This window comes from Sorex araneus, chromosome 3 (genome assembly GCF_027595985.1).
Source record: "Sorex araneus isolate mSorAra2 chromosome 3, mSorAra2.pri, whole genome shotgun sequence".
In the NCBI taxonomy this organism is placed as follows: domain Eukaryota; kingdom Metazoa; phylum Chordata; class Mammalia; order Eulipotyphla; family Soricidae; genus Sorex; species Sorex araneus.
Window position 1 is genome coordinate 182,242,438 of NC_073304.1, and position 22,536 is coordinate 182,264,973.

Here is a 22,536-nt window from a genome sequence, read left to right on the forward strand (position 1 = left end):
TCAGGCACTCAGCAGCTACTTTATTGAGCATTGCAAGGCGCGCATCGTACACAGCCCCGAGTGTAAGCTCTGCGCCCTCCCCCGGTGCTACTGCCCCTGGACATGGCCGCGTGTTCTACTACCCCTCCAGCCTCTGCTTCCCAGGGGGAACCACCCGTCCCATCCGCCCACCTGAGAACCGAGTCGCTGGCTGATGGGGCAATTGCTTCCTTCGGCACCCCCGGTGGATGCACTGACATGGGGGTAACCGCATGGGGGGAGGGGCAGGGCCCAGAGGCAGCGCTCACTCCCACCACGCAGCCCTACCCACAAGCCTTTCCCTCAGCCCCTCCCACCTCTGCCTTATCATCTCTCCCAGGTTTCCAAAGGCCACATGAAAACAAGCAGGACGGGCAGCTCGGCGTGACAGGGACACCGCCAAGTGTTCACACGAGCAGCTGGAGGCCCCAGAGCAAGACTGTCCAGGGCTCCTGCTGGGATGGCGGCAAACCCTCAGTCCAGCTGCTGATACTAGACTCTGAGCACATGGTGACACACAGGAACACACATGTACACATCCGTGTACACACAGGAATACACATATATGCATCTGTGCACACATGTCCACAGGAATGCACATATACACATCTGTGCACACACACATACAGATAAACATACACACACACACATACGCACACACACTGAGGGGCCTCCCTGCTCTCTCCTGGCTCCGGCGGGGCCCCTGCTAGCCCCAGTCCGCTGCGGGGAGCAGGGCATGGCACAGGCTCACACACTGACCACAGGGAAGCCGGTCTCTGGGGGCCACTCCATGCCAATGTGCTCCTGCCATGCTCAGCCGTGTTCCTCAGTGTACAAATAGGAGCCCCGTCTCTCTGCCCTGGACTGGCCCCAAGTGTTGGCTGAAGCCAAACTTCCCAGTGCTTGGCAGCCTGGTCCAGCCCCGGGCCCCCTGTCCCTACACCCACATCTACCCCTGAGAGCCCAGGCGCCTCACTAGGTGGGGCCTGCTACCTATGGGAGGCAGGCTTCCCTGCCAGACGAGCAGGTGCTGCCCCGTCCACTCTGAGCCCCAGCCCAGGCCTGGTGGAGAGGCGGGCCCTCCAGGGTGGCCCTTCCTGTGCCTTTCAAACGGCCATTTGTGGGCATCACACAGTGAAGGTGCCTGGCAGGGTCGGGGTAAGAGCTTCACGTTGTGGGCCTTGATGCCGATGTGGCCCGGCCACTGCCACACGTGTTCTTACAAAGCTCATCTCTGCCGCTGAGCTCAGCTGTGTGGGGAAAGCGCCAGACCATCCCTGGGTGTGGGAGGCTCAGCACAGCCACCCGGGCAGCCTGGGCCGGCTGGAGGGGCAAGGGGAGCCCGAGATGGGGACGGCTGCGGGTTGGACCCCAAGGGGGAAGGAGAGATCGGGAGGGAAGAGGAGAAAAAGGAGAAAGAAGAAGGGAGGAGGAGGAGAAACAGAAGAAGGAATAGTGGGGGAGAGGGAGGTAGGGGAGGGGGAGCCTGAGGGGGAGATGCTCTTCCCTCACTTGGTCTTTGCTCTAACGCCATCCTCGGCTCACGCCCTCCCTGGCTGAGTGGCAGCTGGCATGGGGCACGTGTGTCAGAAGCGTTGACACGGAGGTCCCGGAGCTGACACAGAGCCCAGCCGTGCCGTCCCCCCCACCACCCTGCCCGCCTCCTCGCACACACCACACCCTGCCACCCAAGGCCGGAATGTCCCCATCACGGACTGGGGCTGAGACGCGCCATGAGAGAACAAACAGCGCCACCCCGTCTGTCGGGAAGAGAGAAGCCCCCGCACCTGCCACACCGGCCCCTAGAAGTCCCCGGCGCTGTCCACGGGAGCTCGGGGGCCAACCCGCCGGCAGACCCCAAATAGCACCTGCAGCAGCCCCCCCACAGTGCCCGAGGCCATGTTGAAGAGCAGCACGAGGGCGCCCCCCAGGCCCGCGGCAATGTCCCGGCACACGCCCGGGATGGCGCCTACCGTGTACACAGGGAAGGCGGCCACGTCCAGCAGCACGCGGGCCGGCAGCCCCAGCACGCGACACACGGCCTTGAGCAGGCAGCAGAGCACGCGCAGCAGGGCCCGCAGCAGCCGCAGCAGGACCTGGAGCACCTTCCAGGGGATGCCCAGCAGCTCTCCGCCGATGGCCAGCACGTAGGAGACAGCGGCGGAGCCCAGGCGGTAAAGGCCACCCTCCACGGCCTGGACCACCTGCCCGACCACAAACCACAGCAACTGCAGGACGGCCCGCAGCGCGCCCAGCACCAGGGAGCACAGCAAGCCCAGCAGCCGCCCCAGTGGGCCCCCCGTGTCCTCGACCTCCTGCAGGGGCTGTGGGGCAGGCTCGGGTGGGGGCTGGGGCACCCCCTGGGCCCACGCAGCCCGCTCCTCCTCTTGAAGTAGGTTGACAGTTTCCAGAATCTTCTTCATCTTCTCCGTGTCCTGCTCCGACTCGCCGCAGTTGTCATGGAAGAGCTGGGGGCGGGAGGGCAGCAGCTTCTCCAGGTCCCTGACCATCACGTCCTCGATGACCGCCCCGGCCCGGGGGTGCTGCACAAAACCCATGGCCCAGCCCCCGCCAGGCACGGCGCAGCAGGCCGCCAGCCACAGGAGCTCGGGCACGGCCACCCTGCCCTGCAGCGTGTGCTCCGAGGGCACGGCGCCCGCCAGCAGGAACAGGGACGAGGCCGGCTCGCACTGCGGGAGCAGTGCCCGCTGCAGCAGCCCGTGCAGGTTCCCGTGCCAGCGCTCCCGGAAGGACGGGCTCATGGGTACAGCATTGGTGAGCGCGAACCCGGCCTCCTGCTTGCCACCGCCCAGGGGCCACGGGAACAGCTGCCCCGGCTCATACTCCGAGCCCTCGTAGTCTGCACTCAAGGCCTGCCGGCTCCCCAGCTGGCTCCCTGCGGCCACCGCCTCCGCCTCGTCCACCAGCTCCTCCAGGCCACTGTCCAGGTCGTCTATCTGAAACGAGAAGCATGGTGGGGCAGCTGAGCCTGAGGCACCTGGCCCCAGGACAGTGGGAAGCAGGGCACATGCAGGCCTGGGTCTGTGACACCTTCCCACAGGCCTGGACTCCTACACACACACACACACACACACACACACACACACACATACACACACCTATGAACACCCATGCTTGCACCTGCACGCTCACACATGCACACTCACACCCAGGCACACACATGCAGATGCCCATGCACTCACACATGCACACTCACACACATTCACACACATGCACAAACACAAATGTGCACTCATATATATGCACATGCACAGACATGCACACACACATGCATACGCTCACATGCACAGACATGCACACACACACATATACACACGCACACTCACACACATGCACACGCACACTCACGCAGACCCACGCAGACCCACGCACACACACATGCGCACAGACTCACACCCATGCACATCTCTTGTGCTTCTTTTGCGAGCACTGTGCTTGATGAATTTCACAGTTCTAGAAATCTTTCTCTGAGAGACTCAGACTGAGGAGATGAGATCAGGACAGACACGGGTCTCGGGCCTCCAGACCCAGCCGTGACTCAGACTGTCAGAGGCCATGCAGGCTGTAATTTTACAGGTTCACTCTTCAGGGGGGCAGGGGGGCTACTCCCACGCGGTGCCTGGAAGCTGCTGGCCTGTCCTGTTGCTTCCCAGCTGTCCCTGCCTGTCCCACACTCCACTCACTGAGCAAGGAGACTCCTGCCCCCAGGACAACCGATGCCTTCCGGCCACCCTCGTTCAGCATCTGATAATATCAACAGAGTCAGCCAGGCAGCTGCCCGTCCCAGCACTGCGGCCCAGGCGATGAGCAAGCGCGTGCAAGCATATGGAAGTGCGTGCGAGCTTGTGGAAGGGGGTGTGCGAGTGTGTGGAAGTGTGTGTGAGCTTATGGGAGTGTGTGCAAGCATGTGGAAGCATGTGCAAGCTTGTGGAAGTGTGTGTGAGCTTGTGGAAGCATGTGAAAGCGTGTGGAAGTGTGTGTGTGTGCATACGGAAGTGCATGCGAGCACATGAAAGCACGTGTGAGCATATGGAAGCGTGTGCATGCATGCAAGCACTCAGCAAAATGCCAAGTGTGTGGGGTGGAAACAGGACTCTCGAGTGTGGAATCTGACCCGGCAGGTCTGGCCGATCCCTGGACCCACGTACCTTTCCACGCTCCGCAGGCAGTGGCTTAACAGGCTGGTGGCCATGACAGACAGGCCAGGTGTGCCCAAGCACCGCTCCCCCGGGACAGACCCGCCCATGATGTCAGGGCCCTCGGGGTCACAGCTGCCCTTCACAGGAGGAACCAGCAGCCAGCTGGCCTCCTGGGGCTCGGGGGTGGGGCAGGTGCAGGCGGAGCGGTGAGTGGAAGATGCAGCCCTGGGCTCATGGGACTCATCTCTCCTCAGCATGATGCAGAGCCGGCTCCCCCCATGTGAGCCCTGCCCGGGGCATCCCGTGAGGGACTCCTGTGCACAGAGCAGCAAGAAAACACATCACTCTCCCCACGCGTCCGTTTCCCGTTCCCAGACAGGGATGTCGACGGAGGGACATGCGGGCCCCCAGGCAGTGTGCCGGCAGCCCAACGCTCAGACCTGTGGGCCCCCCGCACGCCAGGCCAGCACCCCTGAGCCGGCCAGCTCTCTGGCATGGTACCCGCTCCACAGGCCCTGGGGTGAGGCTGCTTTGTCTGCTTCTGCCCTGGAGTGGAAGGAGAAGGGGTGCCAGGGTCCACAAGCCTGTGGGGAAGAGACGGGCAGGAAGGAAGAAGAACAAGAGGGACCCCCAGCCAGTGGCACTGCATGGGAGGGGAAGAGGCTTCTGCCCCCGAGAACGCTCCTGGAGCACCCACTAGCCCTGGGGAGGGGCAGGCAGGCTTTTAGGGGTCTCTGTGTCCCCACACACACTCGCCCCTCTTGCCTCACCAGGGCTCCCCTCCCGTCACCCACACACCCCGCGCATAGGAGCTGGGTGACTCGGAACATCAGATAAGGTTATCAAAGCGGCCAGTAGGGGCAGCCTGGGCGGACCAGAATCCACTGACTGTGGAAATATCCAGTCGGCTCGGGGCGGGAGGGGCCTCGCCCCACGCACAGCCTCCTCAGGGCACAGCCCCTCGGCCCGGGGACGCCACTGCTCTGTCCACTCCACCTCCTGGCTGGCATCCAGGGCTAGGCCACTGCATCCTTCCGCTTGGCCACTCCCCACATTCCCTGTCTGTGGGGAGGGGGGCTTCTCCCAGCCCTGTGGGGGCCTCACTGAGGCTGTGACCAGTCCCGTCCTTTCTCAAAGATCAGACAAACGACGATGGTGTGTGTGCGGGGGGGGGGGGGGTAGGAGATGCCTGAACCGCCGTCCTGGCAAGGGACCCTGGGGTCCCCTGCGGCTGCCCCTTCTCCCACAAAGCCCTGCTCCATGCCTGCCAGAGCCCACTCACTCTCCTTGTAGATCTTTCCAGAACCTGTCCCGGGGCGGAGGTGGAGGGTGTCACCCAGTCGCTGGGTCTGCCCACTCCTGACACAGACATGCCAGCATCCGCCCACACCCCATGTCCCCTCCCGAGCCTGGGAGCACAGCTGCCCCTCAGAGTCCAGACAAGACCAGACTCTGGGGGCGACCACTGCCCAGACCCTGCCCAGTTTCTTCCCTCAGAAACTCAGAGCCGCTCTCGGGAAGCCTGGGTGCTGGGTGCGGGACTGGGGGGAGTCTGGGTGCTAGGTGTGGGGTCAGGGAGGAGTCTGGGTGCTGGTTGGAGGGCTGGGGGGCGCCTGGATGCTGGGTGAGGTTGGGGGGAGCCTGGGTGCTGGGTGGGGTCGGGGGGAGCCTGAGTGCTGGGTGCAGGGTTGGGGGAGCCTGGGTGCTGGGTGCAGGGTCGGGAAGAGCCTGGATGTTGGGTGCAGGGTCGGGGGGAGCTTGGGTGCTGGGTGCAGGGTTGACAGGAGCCTGAGTGCTGGGTGGCATCAGGGGGAGCCTGGGTGCTGGGTGCAGGGTTGACAGGAGCCTGAGTGCTGGGTGGCATCGGGGGAGCCTGGGTGCTGGGTGCGGGGTTGGGGGAGTCTGAGTGCTGGATGCAGGGTTGGCAGGAGCCTGGGTGCTCGGTGGCATCAGGAGGGACCTGGGTGCTGGGTGCGGGGTCGGGGGAGTCTGGGTGCTGGGTGTGGGGTCAGGAGGGAGTCTGGGTGCTGGTTGGAGGGTCGGGGGGAGCCTGGGTGCTGGGTGCAGGGGCCCAGGCTGCCCCAGTCCCCCTGGTGGTTGGAATGGGCGCCCCACACTCGCCTGTATCCGTCTGCCAGAGTCAGGCCCTGCTGGCAGCTTCTCAGTGTGCCCGAGGCTCCACCGCTCCCGTCCACTACCCACTGCCCAGCGGTGCCTCATAGCCGCTTACTGACGCGCAGGAGGGGCTGGAGCAGCTGAGCTCAGCCTGTGACCTTCCTCGCGGCTCACCAGGGCTTAGTCTACTCTTTACTTCTGCTTCCTTTCAGGGGCAGGCAACGAGTGATCATGCCCTGGAAGTGGCCCTCAGGGAGAGAAGGTTCTAGAAGGTGCAGTGGTTCTGGACGCTAGGCCAGGCAGATAGCTGGGAGTGAAAGGGATCCGCAGAGAGGATTTATTTTCCTATTTTTCACTTGCAGAGCGGAAGCATGAAGGGAGGGGCCTTGTGAAACCCCAAGAATAAAATCTTTATTCCTCAAGGGAACGTCCTCCGGCAGCCCTGGCCCTGGCAGCCACACTCCTGACAGAATGTCCAGAGTGGGCCGTTAGACGAAGGCCCTAAGCCAGTCCTTAGGGCTAACTGAGAAACAAAAGCCGTCTGGGGCTCCCCCGCACCCCTGCCCCACACCTCGGACCCCCACAGGGACCCCTTGGTGCAGAGACCTGGGCCCAGAGCACGCAAGGGAACATCGGACACAACGGCACCTTCCCCGGTGCCCGGACAGGAGTGTGACTGGCCAGAGGCATGATCTGTCCCCGCTGCAGGTGTTATGGGGACAGTGTCCCTGAGGTAGGGCCAGCAGGGATGAGGGAAAGGTTGGGGGAGAGCAGTGGGGCCCTGGGAGGGAAGACGGGGGCAACGGACTCGGAACTCACCTCCCAGCCAGGTCCAGCCCAGTCACACGGCAGCCCCACAGTCACAGCAGCTGAGCCCTGACCACAGAGAGACCACCCACAAGTGGACACCACGGGTCACACGCATGACAGCACGCAGCACCACTCACACACACGGCAGCACACACCACCGCTCACACACACAGTAGCACGCACCACCACTCACACACACGACAGCACATGCCACCACTCACCTACGCAATAATACCACTCACACACACGACAGCACACACCACCACTCACACACACGGCAGCATACACCACCGCTCACACACACGGCAGCACACACCACCACTCACACACACGGCAGCACACACCACCACTCACACACACGGCAGCACACACCACCGCTCACACACACGGCAGCACACACCACCACTCACACACACGGCAGCACACGCCACCACTCACACACACAACAGCATGAGCACCACTCACACACACAGCAGCACGCACCACCGCTCACACACGACAACATGCACCACTGCTCACACACACAGCAGCACGCACCACCGCTCACATAAACGGCAGCACAAGCACCTCTCAGCAGAGCACACAGCTCAGGTGCTCGGGGCAGGGAGGGCTCGCTTCAGTTTTGCCTCCTCAGTTCCCTCTGCTCACTCGGCCCTTCACACAGTCTCTCACTGGGACAGACGCCATCTCAGAGGGATACACACACGGACAGAGATGCGTGACCTGACATCCACCATGTGCATGTGTGTGCGTGTGTGTGTGTGAGAGAGAGAGGAGAGAGGGAAGGGAGGGAGAGGGAGAGCAAGCGAGGGACACTCGGGCTGTCTCTCTGTTGCTCTGGCCGCACCCCTGGCTCCCTGGCTCTCCTCCCTCCAGAAAAGGCAGCTCTGGGGACCAGGGGCCCTGCAGTGACCGCACCATGCTCGGCTCGCTGATGTCATCAGTCCACTGGGACCCGGCGGGGACACTAAGCCACAGCACCCTCTGGCAGGAGCGAGGGGGCCCTCCTGGAATATGAGAGGCGAAGCCCCACCACCAGTAAAGCAAGGATCCATGATGAAGTTCAAGAGTCCTGTGACGCAGGGCCAGAGCACTGCACCAGGAGTGCTCGGTCACGCCTTCCTGCTGTGTGACCTTGGGCACAGCAACCGACCTCTCTGGTGCTCTGGCGTTTTGGCTAAGTGGGTGCTAGCCCAGCTCAGCCCTTGCAGAGTGTCCTTTTACAGAATGGCAGGTGCCCCCTGGGCGCTGGGCCATGTTGCTGGCAGCACCCAAACCTCTTCTACTAGGGGCTACAGGGCTGCGGCTCGTGGTCTAACCAGGCTGGCTGGACGTGCAAAGGTGTCTGAGCTCTTGCAAAATGACCAGCGCCCTGTAGTCTCTGTTTCTGCCTGGCCCTTGGGAAGTCTGGTGAAGTTCCCGAACGTGGTCAGTGGGAGCCCCTGCAGGGCATGAGGGAGGTGCTGCAGTTAGCGTCAGACAGAGGCCGGCCACGGCTGATGGAACTCGAGGAGGCACTGGCTCTGCGTGCCGGGCACCCTGGCACCACTGCCCTGGAGGGTCCAGGGCGCAGCCCACACAACTGCTGAGTGTTGCCTGGTCATCTGCCAGTCCCCCTCCCCGGGACTGGCTCTCTGAGCACCCCCTCGGCACCCTGGCCGGGTGGGGCCGCTGTCCCGGGCCAGCTCACTCTGCAGAGGGAGTGTGAGGGCGTGTGAGCCCACGTCTCCCTGCGTCAGGCCGCGGAGATGCCGCAGTCTCAGCCGGCACAGAAGTGCAAGAGCTGCAGAGAGAGCTGCCAGGCCAGCACTGGCTATCCTGTCTGAGCAAGGGTCCCTGCCCCCCGCACGGCAGCCCACACTACCCTTGCACCACCAGAGGTGACAACACACAGCAGGTGCTGAGTGTGAGCGTGTGCCAGTGCCTGTGTGTGTGTGTGCATTAGAGTGTGTGTCCGTCTGAGTGCATCAGTGTGTGTGTGTCAATGTGTCAGTGTGTCAGTGAGTGTGTGTGTGTGTGTGTGTGTGTGTATGTGTGTTCACTGTCTCCAGGGACCGTGTCCCTTCCTTCCCTGTCCCCAGGCAGGCACCGGGTGGTCCAGACTTCTCAGGGCTAGGGGGTCGACACCTCTCTCACAGGGGCGGGGCCCTCGGTCGCTGTCGCAGCCCGGCCCGATGGTCAGCGCCTCTCAGTTGGGGCGGGGGGCAGTAGAGCAGGTGTCCACTCGGCTGGGGAGCCAGGTTGGGGAGTGAGTCCCTTGAAAGTAGGGGTGACCCTCAGGGGCGGCCCTGGAGAGGTGGTCGGTTTCTGATGGGGCGCACAGCAGCGGGCAGCACCGCCCGTGACCCCCGCATCCCGGGCCCCGCGCCCCCCCCCGGGTACCTGCGGCTCCAGCAGTGGGCGCGGCGCGTCAGCGGGGGTTGTGGGGCTGGGCGCGCGGAAGGCGGAGTAGAGGGGCGCGCGGTGCGCAGCGCTGTACACAGTGGCGAAGTGCGCGGCGCCCCCCGAGCGCTGGCACAGCCGCAGCGAGTCATCCGGGCGCGGGCTGGGCGCGACCCCCGCGTAGAAGAAGCCGTCGCAGTCCCCGAAGCCGGGCTCGTCGTCGCGCAGCAGGCGGGGCTGGCCGGGCGCGGCCAGCAGGGCCAGGCAGCCCAGGGCCAGCAGGCGCGCGGGGCCCATCGCGGCGGCTCGGCGGGCGGGCGCGGGCGGGCGCGCGGGGAAACGGCGGCGCCGGGCGGGTCCAGGCGCAGGGGGCGGTCCAGCGGCCAGGCCGCGCCTCCTCGCGACGTCCCCGGGCGCGGCCGGACGCCCCGCGCGCTCCCTGCTGGCCGGAGGGGCGCTGGGCGGCCGCCCCATCTCTTCCCTGCGAGGTCCCTCCCGGGAGGTCCCGGCCCAGGGGCTTTCAGGCCTTCCAGGCTGGCCGGACCGCGCCCCCTCCCCGCCCCCGCGCCGGACATCCTCACCGACGGCCCACGGACCAGGCAGGGATGCCGGGGCCACCTGCTTCCCCAGAAAGTGTCACGCGCAGGGGCCAAAGCCAGGGCGGGCCCAGACCCCCCGCCGCACTGGGGACAGGCCGCACTCCAGGTCCCCTGCCAGGGAAGCGGGCGAGAGTTCGCACAGGGGCGGCCTGAGGACTGATAGACAGACTGAGCACAGATGTATGTGTGCCTGTGTGTACATGTGTGTATGTGTGCACATGCACGTATGTGTATCTGCATAGGTGTGCACTTGTATGTAGGTTGTATGTGTGGATGTGTTGTCTATGTATGCATATGTATGCAACGCATGTAAATGTATGTGTGTCTATGTCCCTATATATGTATCTGTGGAGATATGTGCCCTGTGTATAGACATGTGTATATGTGAGTACATGTATGTTTGACATGTTTTCATGTATGTGCTGTGTGCATATGTGTGAAGACGTTGATACATCTGTGTGGAGAGGGTGGTGCATGAGTGTGAAGGTGACTGAGTGAGTGCATGTGTGTGGAGGTAACTGTCCATAAATGTGTGGAAGTGACTGTACATCTGTGTGAAGGTGACTGTACACGTGTGTCTGTGGAAGTGACTATCGTGTGTGTGGAAGAAACTGCATGTGTGTGTATGTGGCAGGAACATGCTCTCTGAGGGAGCACTTTCTGGGAGAAGGGAGCACTGTCTGGTCCACAGACCCTGGGGGTAGTGGAGGCACGAAGGGTTCCTGAAGCGCGTGGGACTGGCCGACTGGGACGGGAACTGCTCCCTCCTGGCGGCTGCTGGGTTTCCGGTTCCTCCAGGAGGAGGTGGGCGGCTCCCGTGCTGCAATGCCGCTTAGCTCTTCTCTGGTGACTAACCTGAAGCCATGGGCCTGGCTCAGCCCAGGTGAGACATGCAGGCTCTGAGTCATGGGCGGCTGACCAGGGTCAGGGTAGTGATTCCACTCCCGGAGGGGCCAACGAGGGGCTCTTTGGGGACCCTCCAACTGTCAGCGGTCCGTTGGCAGGAGAAATGTGGCCCCTCCACCAGCTATATCTAATATTTCCCTGAAACTGTGGCTTGGTTTCCCAGAGTGCAGGGAGAGGCAGCCCTGGCCCTGACCAGTCCTCTGGCCCCTCAGATCTCTCTCCTCATCTCTGGAGCAGGACGGTAGCTCCTGCACCTGGCACCTCACCCCCATGTGGAGGAGAGACCAAGACAAATGCTTTTCCTGTCTCTGACACAGCTGCATTGTACAAGCCATGGCATGTAGAAAAATAGCTAGTCAGTGGGAGGGGGACCCGGTACCCCATAAGGTCCCCTGAACCCCGCCAGGACTGACTCCTGAATACAGAGCCAGGAGTAAGCCCTGAGCACTGCTGGTGTAGCCCAAAACCAAAAGAAAAGAGGGACAAAGAGAGGGGTCACGGGGCTCAGCCCTGGCTCTGACCCCCTGCTGGCCCTGCTGCCCCCATGTGAGTCTGCTGTTGACTGCCAGCATCTCCCATTCCCAGGGCTCTGTGTCTTTTAAACCCATTTTTTATTTATCGAGATCAAATATATCTTGCTTTGTAATAATATTAAGTAAGACTTCACAGACATCAGGAAGCTGCAGTGCTCTGAGCATGGGGCAGAGAGGGGTGTGGGGATGAACGTGGTGGGCCCGTGCGGGGCGCAAGGCTCCTCTGCACACAGCTACCTGCACAAGAGCCCGGGTGGATTCTCGGAGACTAGACAAGGAAGCTTTGAAGCAAACTCTCAAACCCCGCTGACGCCCGAGTCACCGTGTCCTGGTCTCTGGAGGACACCCTCATCCATGTGCATTTCCATGTGCAGTTTAGGCCTGTCAGTTGGGACTGGGTCATGGTTCACGGTGCCACGCCACCACCACCAAATGCCCGTGACCCTTTGCACTGTCCCCATGGCACCTGTGGCCCCAGCCCCATTCCCTCCCATCCCCATGTGGTCACAGGTTTTGAAATACAGGGGCTGGGTTTGTCGCTGGGTGCCTCTTCCCTGCCTGAGTCTTGGTTCCAGGGAATGAGAGGACCTGGTCTTGGCCGGGACCGGCAGCTCCAGCCCGCAGGGCCCTGAGGAACCCACCCTCTTACTGCCACACCCCTGCATCATTTCAGCTCCGCGGGTGCTGGACTTGCCTCCAGGTCCTGGCCACTGTCCCGGATGTGGCAATGGCAGAAGTGCACCGACCTCTTTCCATTGATATTTCTGTGTTAGGGAAATCGGTGCTGGCATGTGGAGCTGCCCGGCCATGTGGAAGCTCGGTTCTTCCTTCAGTTGAGAGACCTTCGTACCACCTTCCATGGAGGGCAAACTAGCCGTCCCTGCCAGCCGTGACCACCCACTCCTTTCTCTACACGACGCCAATGCGCCATGTGAGATGACTCCTCACCAGCATTCTAATTCATCTTTTCCTCATAAATCACCATGAGCACCGTTTCCTGTGTCTGCTGTCTGTCTGTCTGTCTGTTCTGTCTGCAGGGAAGTGCCTATTGATCTCCTTCTGCCCCCAGATTTTGGTGGGTTTCGTTGGTCATTCTCGAACCCCTGTGGTGCTGAGTGCAGGCTGCGGGGATCGTGGTAAAGCAGCAGGAACTGACCCAGTTGGTACCTGCTGTGTGGACTCTCTTGTCAAACCTGTAACTATTTTGTGTTTGTTTTTGTTTCAGGGGTGATAGTATAGCTGTGCTCAAACCTTCCTCTTGGCTCTGCACTCAGGATCACTCCTGACACTGTGCACAGCGCCAGGGATGGAGCCAGCCGGCTGTGTGCGAGACTAACCTTGACCCCTACACTACCTCTCCAGCCCCTCTTCCTGTTTCCTACCTAGCAGCTGTGCCCATCCTGCTGGCCACTGGCCCTGGGCAGCTGGAGAAGGACCTTGCACAGTTGTGGGACTGCATGTCCAAGAGGATAGTGCCCTGACTCACGGGGGCATCTCCTATGGCCTCCCATGCACAGGCCTGCCCATGTCCAGACATGTGGTCCGTGTGTGTGCAGGCATCTCACTGCTCCCTCATCCTGTGGGCCTTGGCCTGGAGGGACGACTCCCACCCCCCAACAGGCCTCTCTTGAGTTCTGCGTGACTCCAGGCAGCAGCAGAAGGGAGCCAGGGTCATCCTTTCTCCCTCCTGAGCCTTCTGTCCAGAGCCAGGTCTGAGACCCCCTGCCCCCCAAGGTCTCCTAGGAGTGGGGTATGACCTGTGATCTGTGACAGCCAGGTATAGCGACGCCTCTGTTTCAGCGCCAAGGCTGGGGGGTCTCAATGCCCTGCGTGGTTGAGGCCAGGTGAGGCACCAACTGCTGTCCCAGGAAGGGTCATTCGCTCCCACCCCCCAACTTTCTGAGGTCTGGAATTCGCTGCCATAGTAAGAAATCTGATGACATTTTTACAGATTCCAAATCTGCAGCTTCTCTCGAAAATTGAGACTAGGGGCCAGGCCTGGAGGACGTGGATTTCTGAGTGGCCCCGGAGACTGGCCAGTTCCCTGTAGCCTCGCAGCACAAAGGACAGAAGCAGCAAAACCCGGCCTCGAGACCGCCCTGCGGAACTGCAGTGCATTAGCCAGTGGAGAGCCTGGCCACTGTGGCCATGGGGAGTGGAGGGCGCCCAGCACGCAGCCTGTGTCCCGGCCGTGTTCCTCTAGCTTGCTGAGATCACTGGGCTTCCCACCTCTCACTGCTTCTCTCGGCACCATCTGTGGGTCTCTCTGGGATGACGAGCAGACACCCAGAGGCACGAGAGCCATCGCCCCGCAGAGTGAGGGGTCCAGTGACACCCTGCAGGGGCCTCAGACACGTGGAGCCAGAGCCTAGCCATGTACCGCCTATGGGTCCGTCCACCTTAGCTCCTGTCGCAAAGGTCCATTTTTAGGGAGAATTCAGTGTCCCCACAGCCAGACAGACCCAAGGGTGAAGCATAGACTGAATCCCACAGGGGTTCCCAACATGAAGCCTGGCCCTGGAGTGGGGTGTCCGGTGTGTACCTTACACCGAGCCACAGGAGACCCAACACCACCCACACGGTCCCGTTCACAAGGTCTGGACTGCTCCTGGTGGGGGCTGCTGGGAAGGAAGGACCAGCTCCTGGGGAGGGCTGGCTGGGCTCCTCTCAGACAGGCCAGGAGACTCACAACGTAGCATGTGTGACCTTTTGCACAAATATGACACAGGAGGAAACAAGAAAAGATGTGCCAATAAAAACAGTGGGTGGAAAATAGTTTGGCAGCTTGTTATGAAGCTAGATGTATTTTTACCGTACGATCCCGTGTTCACATTCTTTGCTATTTACCCAAATGAATTGAAAACTTCCACCACGCAAAAACCTGCCCAGGGTGGTCCAGGGTGGCCGAATCCTTGATTGCCAAATGGTGGGCATCTCCGGGGGTCTGCAGGAGGTATGCAGTGACTGGTGCTGTCAGCTATGGAGAGCCGTGATGCCAGGGGCTGGAGCAGACTGCCAGGGCCCGCCTGAGCCAAGGTGCCCCACGACTAAGGGGCACTTGTCCTCCACATCTTTCCGAGTCTCTGGGGTGGCTGTGGTGGGGTCATGGGGAGGGAGACCTGGACTCCCAGCTCCCACTCAGGTCACCGTGAACTTCCCATGAAGCCTCGTAAGCCCAGAGCCCAGGGCTGGATTGAGCCAGTGCTTGCACAGGGTGGGCATGTTCTTGGTCGGTCAGGAGCACGAGGGTCTCTGGGGCTTGGTGGCACTGGCTCTTGCCTTCCCTAAACTCCACCAGAAGTGTGAGCATGGGGCTGAGTGCCAGCCAGCCAGCCCTGGGCCCAGCCCTCGCACTGATGAGGTGCTGAGGAAGCTGTGGGGGGCTGTGAGGTCTGCCCTGCAGTATCCCTTCAGAATCCAGTCATGAGCTGAGTGTGGGTGAGGGGAGAGAAGGCCACGCTTGCAGCCCACGATGGCCTGGGCAGGGAAGGAGGTGGAGGTGGCAGGGCGGCCGGGAGGAATTGTGACTCAAACTTGACTTATCCAGGATTCCCCACAGCAAAGACACGGGGTTCCTCCTGGTGGAGGGGTTGGGCCCGACTGTCTGGGTGTAGGCTGCAGTGAGCCGGGGTTCTGAGGCTCCTGAGGACCCCAGAATGTGCTGTAGCCAGCGCCCAGCAGGGAGGCTTTGTGTACCCCCCACACCTCTCCTCGGGGCCTCGAAGGGCACCCAACAGCGTGCCAGCCCCTCCACCAATGAGACCTTTGCCCTGTCTCCCTCTGCTCAGAGTCCCAGTGACCCAGTGCCACCCACATTCCCTGCCCCGAGCACCACTCAGGGTGATGAAAGCTGCCATGCAGGCCCATGTAACACCAGGAGGCCTGGATGGAGGTGGCAGGATGAGGCAGGGCTGCTCGGGACAGCTGGGCTGGCATGGGCGAGGGCCAGCTCGCTCCTTAGCTAAGAATAAGTCAAAGGCTTCACACACACACACACACACACACACACACACACACACACACACACACAAGCTTCCCTCCTTATTCTGCATGAATAACACACACTCATTCATATGCACACATATACATTCATACACACAAACACATTCATACACATATATACATTTATACACACATATATATTTGTACACACATTCATACAAATATGTATATTCATCCGTACACATATTTATACACACAGACACATTCATACACATGCACATTCATATACAACATGCACACATACATATTCATATATTCACATATACCCACCTTCCCCCACACACATATACACACATAATCCACACGCGAGCACGCACACACACACACATGTACCCTGGCATCAGACATCCAAACCCCACAGCTCTTCTTCCGCTGGGAGGGAAGGGCCTATGCCCCAGCCTGCCTTGCTGCCTTTTCCAGAGTCCCAGCTGCAGAGGCTGAGAGCCTGTCCAGGCAAACTGTCCAGCTGTAGAGGCTGAGAGCCTATCCAGCAAACTGTCCGGCTGCAGAGGCTGAGGGCCTGTCCAGCAAACTGTCCGGCTGCAGAGGCTGAGAGCCTCTCCAGGCAAACTGACCCAGGAGACAGGTGGGGACCCTGCTCGAGGTGGCCCACTTCTTCGTCAGTCACCGAGGATGAAGGAGCCAGGCAGTCTGTCACCAATGCGCACCGCGCACCCTCCATGTTGCTGGGGTGAGGCTGGCTTCTGTGGAGCTGGGCACACAGGACCAGTGGCCATTCTGCAGAGGCCAGCTGAGGCCAGCCTCACCCTAGGGGCCACGCTGAGCCACACCTCGAGTGGGTTGGTGTGATCTTGGCTCCCAGCGTGAGTTTCCACGAGGGCATCAGCTGGAGTGACCAGGAAGGCAGGACAGATGCCAGACTGCCCAAAGTGAGGTCAGGACCAGCTGCTTACACGGCAGCAAGGCCGAGCAGGAAACCTGGCACCATCTGAGGGCCTGCTTGTGGGCACCTGGGCTCATATGACCGATGGACGGGGGTGTTCAGTGCCAACTCTGCAAGAGCTCCCTACCTCCCCTTCCAAAAAGGCCTCCCCTCCCACCCAACCAGGCCATCTCAGGGATCCCCAAAACCTTTGTTAGAAGCCCGGCCCTCAGTCAGTACCCAGCCTCCCAGAGAGCCAGACTGAGCCTCACAACGGACACTCTGCTCCTCTCTCGGAGTGTGACTAGTTTCTTTTATTTTATTCTTTGTTTCATTCTTTCCCCCCTTTTATTGTGTCACTGTGGTTTCCAGTGCTCGGTGAAACCGGCCCCAGGTGCCCATGACCGTCCCAGGTGGAGCCGTCAGCCAGGTGAGCTCAGTTCTGCTGCCAGTGACATCTGCTGCCTGGTCCATGCGCTCCTTCTGCTCTGGCCCTCTAGTGGCCAGCTGACGGCTCCATTTGCTGTTGTCTTCAGGGAAGCCCACAGCATTCCCGTGTCCCCACAGCGCGGTTCCTTTGTCCACCTTCTGCTCTCGGGAGCATGGCTTGTCTCCTGATCCTGAGAACTACCGGGGTTCAGGCTCAGCCAGGCAGTGCAAACTTAGAAGGGGCCTCTGGGCTTCTTTTCTGGCTGGCGGCTGCCATGGCCCTCGCCTAGGGGTCACTCAGACAACGGGAGGCTCAGACATGGCAGGTCCTCAGGGGAACCAGCCCCAGGCGAGGCTGCCGGCTCCAGGTGAGGCTGCCGGACGTAGGAGTGGTCCAGCCACAGGAGTTCAGCCGGGAGCCAGAGGCCCTGTGGGAGGTCAGGGATGCTGACCACAATGCTGTCCAGGGAGCACAGGCACGGCCCAGGGTGCATCTGCTCGTGTGGGTCCAGAGGCGCGCCCAGGGGCTGCAGCTCAGGGGCACAGCGGCATCCCCGGTCGGCGGCAACAGGAGGGAGACCCCGCTGGGCCAGGCTGACAGTGTAGGGGGTGGACGGCGGGGTGGGCTTGCACACGGGCCAAACGGAGATCATGGGCAGGCGCCCCCTGGGGCGAGCGCGGCGGCGGGCGTGGTGGCGGGCAGTGCTCCTCTTCCCCGTGGCATCTGCTGGGGTCCTGCGCGCCATGCGTTTGCGGGAAGGCTGACGGGCTGGCGATGTGGTGTGGACCTGCGGGGCCATCCGGTCCCTGGAGAGTCCAATCAGGCCTTGGGGAGTCCAAGAGCCCCTTGGGAGAGGAAAGGATGCAGGAGGGCCCACGGGCGCAGCCAGCCAGTGCTCAGGGGGACGGCCCGAAGGTTGTCTGTCAAGTGAAGAAAATCAGGGAGAGAAAAGCAAACACCAGTTGATCTCGCTCATACTCTGGGCGGAAAGAACAGAACAAGATGACCCTGGGGTCCTGTCGAGACATGGGGTCACCAGAGGCGCTCTGCTGGGCACACTGGCATCGGGGTCAACGAAGAGGGATCACGAGGAAACTAGGACCAAGCACTCAATGCCTCTACCTCACAGCCCTCAGGATGGGCCTGAAGAATCGCTGAAGCGCTCTGAGGAGCAGATGTAGTGACTCGCGTGGACCAGGATAAGAAGTTTCACAGGCTGAGATGTTCAGTCAGCTGAGATGTTCCATAGGTTGAGATGTTTGGTCAGATGAGGAGATGTTCCATAGGCTGAGGAGATGTTCGGTCAGCTGAGGTGTTCCATAGGCTGAGGAGATATTTTGTAGACTGTGGGGGATGCTCTGTTAGCTGAGAAGATGTTCTGTCAGCTGAGGAGATGTTCTGTTGGTCAAGGAGACTGGATGAAGTACCAGGAGTCAGGGAAAACGTTATTTATGGCTAGGCTGGGTGGGTTGCTGGGTGGGTCTCTCAGGAGAGATTAGCATTCACATAAACAGATTAAGTGAAAATCCCATCATCCAATGCAGGTCTGGATTCTCAAACCCAAGAGCTTCTTCCCTCTGCCGAGTGACTCACTGGTCTTTGCCATCTGGGACAGAGGTATGGCACTCGTGTTGCTGGCTCACTGCTTAGATTCCGCTCACTCCGAGGACTTGCAGAACCCCCGACCTGTGGGCTCAGAGCCTCTCCCCCATTGCCCAGCAGAGCCTGCCGCTACAGACAGTCCTGCAATACCTATCCGTGGCTTGCTTGTTTTGTTTCTCGGTGAGCTCTACAGAATGACATACTTATAATAATAATAATAATAATAATAATAATAATAATAATAAAAAGTTACAGGCTAGGAACTTTTCCTCATTCATTGTGCAACCAATTAGCACCCTAAATATCACACAACTTTTGCAGTTTAAAAAATCAAGGCAACCAGCCCGGACAATGCTCCGGACCCGAACCGGGGCCAGCAACACCGGGGGGCCGGAGGGAGGAGGTGCCGCCTGCACACCTTCTCCGGATGGAACCCCGGCGACACTGTGCAGCAACTAACACGGCTCCAGGATTCGGGACTGGGACAGATCCGAGCCGCGGGGGCCACTGGAGTGGGGCGGTGTCAGCCCAAACTCTGAGTGGTCCCGGCCGCCGGAAGTCACGCCCTCGACCCACCCTTGGCGCCATCTTGATGCCACAATCCACAGAGAAGCGGCAGGCATTCTGGTGAGCAACGCAGCCCGGACAATGCTCCGGACCCGAACCGGGGCCAGCAACACCGGGGGGCCGGAGGGAGGAGGTGCCGCCTGCACACCTTCTCCGGATGGAACCCCGGCGACACTGTGCAGCAACTAACACGGCTCCAGGATTTGGGACTGGGACAGATCTGAGCCGTGCGGCCGCTAGCACAGCCGCGCGACCTTTTCTCTCAGGGAGCCAGCCCTGTGTAACCTCAGAGATCCAGCACCTGAGTAACCTCAGAGAGCCAGCACCTGTGCAACCTCCGAGAGCCAGCACCAGAGTAACCTCAGAGAGCCAGCACCTGTGCAACCTCCGAGAGCCAGCCCTGTGTAACCTCCGAGAGCCAGCCCTGTGTAACCTCCGAGAGCCAGCCCTGTGTAACCTCAGAGAGCCAGCACCTGAGTAACCTCAGAGAGCCAGCCCTGTGTAACCTCAGAGAGCCAGCACCGGTGTAACCTCAGAGAGCCAGCACCTGAGTAACCTGAGAGAGCCAGCACTGTGTAACCTCAGAGAGCCAACACTGTGTAACCTCCGAGAGCCAGCACCTGTGTAACCTCAGAGAGCCAGCACCTGAGTAACCTCAGAGAGCCAGCCCTGTGTAACCTCAGAGAGCCAGCCCTGTGTAACCTCAGAGAGCCAGCACCTGAGTAACCTCAGAGAGCCAGCACCTGTGTAACCTCAGAGAGCCAGCCCTGTGTAACCTCAGAGAGCCAGCACCTGTGCAACCTCTGAGAGCCAGCACCTGAGTAACCTCAGAGAGCCAGCCCCTGTGTAACCTCAGAGAGCCAGCACCTGTGCAACCTCCGAGAGCCAGCACCTGAGTAACCTCAGAGAGCCAGCCTTGTGTAACCTCAGAGAGCCAGCACCGGCACAACCTTAAAAAGTTATTTTGATGTGGTTGGAGGTCATGTGGGGGAAGGGTGATGCAGGCCGAATACAGACTAGAGACTGAACACAATGGCCACTCAACACCTTTATTGCAAGCCACAACACCTAATCAGAGAGAGAGAACAAAGGGGAATTCCCTGCCATAGTGACAGGGTGGGGTGGGGGGAGACGGGACTGGGGAGGGGGGGAGGGATGTTGGGTTTACTGGTGGTGGAGAATGGGCACTGGTGAAGGGATGGGTTATCGAACTTTGTATGGGGGAAACATGAGCACAAAGATGTATGGATCAGTAACTGTACCCTCACGATGACTCTCTAATTAAAAATAAACTAATAAAAAAAAAAATCAAGGCAACCGGGGCTGGAGCGATAGCACAGCGGGTACGGTGTTTGCCTTGCATGCGGCCGACCTGGGTTCCATTCCCAGCATCCCATATGGTCCCCTGAGCATGCCAGGAGTGATTCCTGAGTACATGAGCCAGGAGTAACCCCTGAGCATTGCCAGGTGTGACCCAAAAAGCAAAAAAAAAAAAAAAAAAAAAAAGAAAGAAATCAAGGTAACCACAGAAGTGCGCAGAGCCTTGAAAGGACAAAGCAGTGGGGACTCGAGTGATAGCACAGCGGGTAGGGCTTTTGCCTTGCATGCGGCCAACCAGCGTTCGATTCCCAGCATCCTGTATGGTCCCCCGAGCACTGCCAGGAGTAATTCCTGAGTACGTGAGCCAGGAGTAACCCCTGAGCAACACCAGGTGTGACCCAAAAAATAAAAAAAGAAAAAAAGAAAAAGAAAAAGAAAGGACAAAGAAGTGTGGAAGGTGCTGCTCGCCCGAGCTGGGGGCCACACGGCCAACCCACATGTCATCCCGCTAGCTCAGGGAGAGGACAGAGCCTGGCAGGGCAAATCCCAAGCAGAGCAGTGGAGTGTGGAGACGGGGGAGTGGGGCGGATGTTCTGGAAAGGCAGGAGCTGCTTCTACCTGCAGCACTGAGCAGAGAGGCAGCAAGGCTGGGAAGAGGGTCAGTGCCCACAGCAGGGGGTAGCGAGAAGGAGCTGGCACAAAGTTTAAGGCAGAGATGATGGACAGTCAGACAGACACTTGCACACATTCCTGCCTTTAGATCAGTGTGGCGGGGGAGGAACACACTCGTGGCACATAACTAAACTATTTTTTTGTACGGGCTTGAACCATAGTACAGCAGGTAGAGCATTTATCTTGCACACAGCCGGCCCAGGTTCCATCCCTGGCTCCCATACGGTCCTCCAAGCACTACAGGAAGGATCCCTAGACAGCCAGGAGTAAGCCCTAAGCACCACCCCTAGACATAGAACTACTCCTAGTGTAATGATTTATTTCAACAATCTTGTCGTGCCGGTAAAAGGCTCATGGTAGTGTTGACCCCCGGGGTCCATGAATGCAAATCCTGCCGCCACCGGGTGACCAAGCCGCCGCCCCTGCCAGCGTGCCTGCTGCCCCAGCCCTCCATGCTAACCGCAGCTCAGTAATCCCGGTTTTGAGTTCAAAGACCACGAGTTCATCCTCATTCAGTATTGTCTGAGCCTTTGGCTTCATAGGCCTTAGTTTGGAAAGTTGAAGAAAATGCACCAAACTTTAAAATTTCATTTAGTCTTCTGAGTTTGGGGTCTTCTTGCCTGGCTGTACTTGGGTTTACTCCTGGCAGACTCTGGGGACCTGTGGGTGCTGGGATCAAACCAGGACCAGCCACGTGTGAGGCAAGTGAAGTGCCCTGCCACTGTACTGTCATCCTCCTAGGGGCTACCCCCTTGGTGTGCAGCTTGTTGTGGGGGACCCTGAGGTGGGACATGAGGTCCTGCTCATGCTGGTACTCTTCCCCTCGAGCCAACCACCACCTGCTTCTAAGGTCCTCACATGTCAGTATCCCTCATTCCTCAGGCTGGGGTCTGGGCTACCATGGCTAGTGTCTGTGCAGTGCTCACCCCCCAGAGCTGCCTCTTCCTGGTCCTGTCTTGTCTCTCTGACCCCCAACTCCCACCCCACATGCTGCTCCACAGCCTGGTGCAAGAGGCTGGCTAGGGCCAGGGGCCAGGGTGGGTATGTGGTTCCTGCCTCAGACCTCTCCGCCTGGCTCTGGAGGACTCCATTGGGGGGCGGGGGGTGCTGGGTGGGCCTGGAGACTTTTCAGGCCTGCCCCTCCCCCTTCTAATAAGCCCCTCATTACTCATGGGCACCCTCGATGCCCCAATTCTCCCAGAACTGAGGAACCAGCTGCATTTACAAGCTCTGCTGTGCCCACAGCTCCTCTGGGACCCTTTCATTTCAGCTGGGGCTGCCTGATCTCTGGGGGGCCCTCCCGGCAGTGCCCCTGCAGACCCAGGCCATCCTCCTTATGCCCGGGACACAGATGAGTTTCCTCTCTCTCCCTGGAGACACGGAAACCTCCACTCCACATCTAGACCCCTCTCCGTGGGAATGAGAGAGCCAGGGACACCCCGAGAGAAGTGAACAGTCCCCGGAACCTTCTCTCCTGGCAGCCTGGGGCCCAGTGTCCACCCACTCTCACCAGCACCATTAGCCTCAAAGTCGAATC

The 22,536-nt window shown here is 60.3% G+C and overlaps 1 protein-coding gene across 1 annotated transcript; it reads right to left on the reverse strand.

Annotated features, from left to right (window-relative positions):
• Positions 1–9,825, reverse strand: ENDOD1 (endonuclease domain containing 1). The gene is made up of 2 exons (XM_004604824.2): positions 9,486–9,825; positions 1–2,975 (listed from the first exon to the last, which is right to left on the reverse strand). The coding sequence occupies exons 1-2, from the start codon at positions 9,780–9,782 to the stop codon at positions 1,821–1,823; spliced, it is 1,452 nt and encodes a 483-aa protein (XP_004604881.2). The 5' UTR covers positions 9,783–9,825; the 3' UTR covers positions 1–1,820.
• Between the last annotated feature and the right edge of the window lie 12,711 nt (positions 9,826–22,536).